Raw genomic sequence first — 4,147 nt, 5'->3', positions numbered from 1 at the left:
TATGATCATTATTAATTTTTTTATTTGTCGATCTCGTACTTTGAAAATCTAATTAATTATATAAATTATGAATCGTTTTAAAAAAAATAAAGTGCTATTATACTTGACTTATTGTTTTACTACTTATTTACATTCATGAATAAGGTTTATTCGTATTTTATTATTCTACATTAATTGCACAACCTAATACTAAAAAAAGACTTTCTGACTTGATAATAGGAAATTGTGAAAATTATTATATCGTCAATAACTATTTAAATAATGCAAATGAATGATATATATTGCTCCTACTACGATTGTTTACCTCATAAAATGGATGGAAACATTTCTAAACCCTTTGGTACCTTTGCATTTCTGCTGAAGACCTAAATGTCGTTTTAGAAAATTCTACAAAGTATTTAGTAGCGATCAGTGTGTTTTCAACAGAACGGCAAGTCACGCATTATTTTTCTTTTATAGGCCTTACCGGAACCCGAAAAAATACGAAACGGACCCTAAAGGAGGAAAGCGGGGAGGGTCAGGTATTGAATAAAGTAGTTTATCGCGGGAAACAATTGAGAGAGATGCAGAAACAGTGGCACAATCTGACCACGATATTGAAATACTCGAACGCCACGCCGTTCAAGGACAGGAACGACGCGGGCTACATATGCGCGTACTGCTTCAAAACCTACCCCGACCCCAACGTCCTAAGACAACATACCCACTTCGATCATGACAAAGAAAAACCCACGTACAAAGCTGGCTCAGGAATGAGTAGTTTCGTAGCGTTCTTAGATATAGTCGATCTGAAATGTACAATCTGTGATCAAAATATGGATAGCATTAACGTCCTCACCGAGCATCTAGTCAAGCAACACGATAAGAAGTATTATTTAGGCGTAACCGATTACTTCCAACCTTTCAAACTGACGAGCGAGCAAGTGATCAATTGCTGTCTTTGCAACGAAATATTTCATAATATGAAACTTTTGATGCAGCACATGAATGTGCACTATAGGAATTTTATATGCACGATATGTGGTGCCGGATTTGTGAATAGCTTCCGACTGAATAGACACGAAACGACACACGGCAAGAAAAAGTCTAGCTTCACGTGTCGGCATTGCGGTCAAGTGTTCGCAGCTGAATCGAAGAAGAAAGCTCATGTGAATACAGAACATAAGGGGATAGCTGGCGATAGCGTCTGTCAGATCTGTAAGGCGAGGTTCAAGAACTACTACCAGAAGACGAGACATATGATGCAAGTACACAACGTAGAAGGTATCAAATGCGATTTATGCGAAAAAAAGTTTAATTTAAAATCGAACCTCGTCCTGCACATGAGGAATATTCACCTGAAGGAGAGGCCGTACGAATGCTCTGTATGCAATATGGGATTCTTCATCAAGCGTCACATGCTCGGACATTATCTTGCGACTCACACGAACGAGAGGAAATTTAAATGCGATGTGTGTGGGAAAGCGTACGCGACGCAGAACAGTAAACGGAAACATATGAAGAAGAATCATGGGATAACCAAGAATAGTGTCATTAATCAGAGTGTAGACGAATAACTGAGCTATTTTGTTGAAGATTAGAGTATAACTTGCCTGTATTTATAGTGTGAAATAAAAACTGTGTCGTGATGAGTTTTATTGTTTACTGTCCTCTTTATCACGAATAATAATTAATGTCGAATGTTCTGGTTTGGTTCCGAATAATCCATGAGTTGTTCGAATGGAAAGACAAATTACGTCGTCGCCTTGTCGGCTTCACTAAATTTTTATTCCCTTGTATTTATAAAAATATACTTATCCTTAATGACATTTGTACATTTATTATTTCATTGTAAATATATAAAATAAAAATTAACAAAAACATTAAACATTCAATTTTTTTTAATTGTACCAACCAACCTCAGTTATCTGTATGTGTGCATAAGATCGAAAAATGTTTTTGTAGACATCTAACAAAACGTATTAATCCGAAGCTATTTTAATAATTATAAATTATTTTTAGACTAGTTATAAATAAAAGTGTAATTTCAGTTTGAAAAGCATGAAAATAGTGATGTAACAAAGTGCTCAAGATGAAGTTTTTAACTCAGTGCTTTTCTTTGTAGGTGTCGAGAAAGAAACAAGCTATATTGAAATAACGATCAAACAGGAACCGACATCCGATTCGGAACAACCAGAGATGGAACTCGGGACCGTTGTTAAAATAGAGAAAATGACAGACGAGACAGAACCGGAAAAGGTAACCAAAGATGTTAAAAAAAGTGCCGCCGATAAAAAGTCTAAAAAAGACCAAATTCTCGAAATGGAGAAACATTTAACGAATATTAGTACGATTCTGTTGCATACAAATGCGACGCCTATAAGGTATCACGATGGTGCTAACTATGTTTGTGCGCTATGTCCAGAAACGTATCCCCTTCCGTCAGAGCTGAAGTTGCATGTTTTGGAGGAACACGACCAAATAGACAAATCTTCATTCATGGAAGGTCATAGACTAACTTCATATGTTGTCAAACTCGATATAACGAATTTGCGTTGCTTGATCTGTCACAGCGAAATTGAAGGCTTCGATCCCTTATTTGAACATCTAAATACAGTTCACGGAAAAGGGCTACATACTGACATTCCAAACCACATCTTACCGTTCAGATTCGTCGGAAACGGTTTCGACTGCGTCCAATGCCCTAAATCATTCGAACACTTCAAACTAATCCAAGAACACATGAGTGCTCACTACGGTAACTATATTTGCGAAACTTGTAATTCCCGTTTCGTCAATAAGAGAACGATGCAAAATCATGCAAACAGACATAAAAAAGGCGACTTCCCTTGCAGTCAATGCGCGAAAATATTTGACACGAATAGAAAGAAATTAAACCATGAGAAATTTGTCCACGCGGGAGATTATAAGAGGAAAAAGTGTCCGTATTGTCAGGAAAAGTTCACTAATTACGCAAAAAAGAGATCTCATATGGTCAAAGAGCATGGGGCAGAACCGTTGTCAGTTAAATGTGATATATGCAAGAAGACCTTTAGTACTAGGGCCCGTTTAAGAGGCCACACCAGACGAGATCACATGGAGTGCCAGCATGCATGCCAGGAGTGCGAAATGCGGTTTTTCACTAAGATGGAGTTAGTGAAACATATGGTAAAGCATTCGCCGCTGAGAGAGTACCAGTGCGATATATGCCAGAAGGCATATGCAAGGAAGCATACTCTTCGCGAACATCTGAAGATTCACGCGAATATCAGGAATTTCAAGTGCGAACTGTGTGCGTATACGTTTGTGCAGAAGTGCAGTTGGAAGACTCATATGCGTAATAAACATAAAGTAAATGTTCCGTAATTTAATCTTTAGCTTCGCCTCATCAGAAATTTCTCTTAGAAAATTCTTGAACGTCATTCGTCTGGTACGTTGGACGTTGAATTTTCGGAAAAATTGCTTATTCGATAGGATATTTTTAACCGACTTCCAAAAAAGGAGGAGGTTCTCAATTCGACTGTATTTTTTTTTTTTATGTATGTTACATCAGAACTTTTGACCGGGTAGACCGATTTCGAAAAATTTTTTTTTAATCGAAAGGTGGTGTGTGCCAATTAGTCCCATTTAAATTTATTTGAGATCTAACAACTACTTTTCGAGTTATATCTAATAATGCGTTTTTACTTGACGCTTTTTTTGTCGACCTACGTTGTATTATACCGCATAACTTTCTACTGGATGTACCGATTTTGATAATTCTTTTGTTGTTGGAAAGGAGATATCCCTAGTTTGGTACCGTGATAAGGAAACCAGGATCTGATGATGAAATTCCAGAGAAATCGAGGGAAACTCTCGAAAATCCGTAATAACTTTTTACTGGGTGTACCGATTTTGATAATTTTTAATTTAATCGAAAGCTGATGTTTATCATGTGGTCACATATAAATTTTATCGAGATCTGATAACTACTTTTTGAGTAATCTTTGATAACGCGTAGTTGCTTGACTATTTTTTCGTCGATCTACGTTGTATTACTTGTCGATGTAATTGAAGTCGGTTTTTTTTTTTTTTTTTCGTTTGCGAGCAAACACAATTATGTATCATATGATATAAAATTTTTTCTATAAAAATATCTGTTAATATGCGATAAGCCGAAGAATTTTAG

The 4,147-nt window shown here is 36.5% G+C and overlaps 2 protein-coding genes across 2 annotated transcripts; both read left to right on the top strand.

The window, feature by feature from the left end:
* The first annotated feature begins 494 nt into the window (after positions 1 to 494).
* LOC123666712 (zinc finger protein 728-like) lies at positions 495 to 1,631 on the top strand. The gene has a single exon (XM_045600776.1). It carries the CDS (start codon positions 564 to 566, stop codon positions 1,554 to 1,556), a length of 993 nt encoding a protein of 330 aa, XP_045456732.1. The 5' UTR covers positions 495 to 563; the 3' UTR covers positions 1,557 to 1,631.
* Positions 1,632 to 2,211: 580 nt separating this feature from the next.
* On the top strand, positions 2,212 to 3,345 carry LOC123666976 (zinc finger protein 93-like). The gene has a single exon (XM_045600988.1). It carries the CDS (start codon positions 2,212 to 2,214, stop codon positions 3,343 to 3,345), a length of 1,134 nt encoding a protein of 377 aa, XP_045456944.1.
* The last annotated feature ends 802 nt before the right edge of the window (positions 3,346 to 4,147 follow it).

The sequence above is a fragment of the Melitaea cinxia genome, chromosome 27 (assembly GCF_905220565.1).
Source record: "Melitaea cinxia chromosome 27, ilMelCinx1.1, whole genome shotgun sequence".
In the NCBI taxonomy this organism is placed as follows: Eukaryota; Metazoa; Arthropoda; class Insecta; order Lepidoptera; family Nymphalidae; genus Melitaea; species Melitaea cinxia.
The sequence above is the reverse complement of the archived record's forward strand: the minus strand, read 5'-3'. Positions and strand labels throughout refer to the sequence as shown.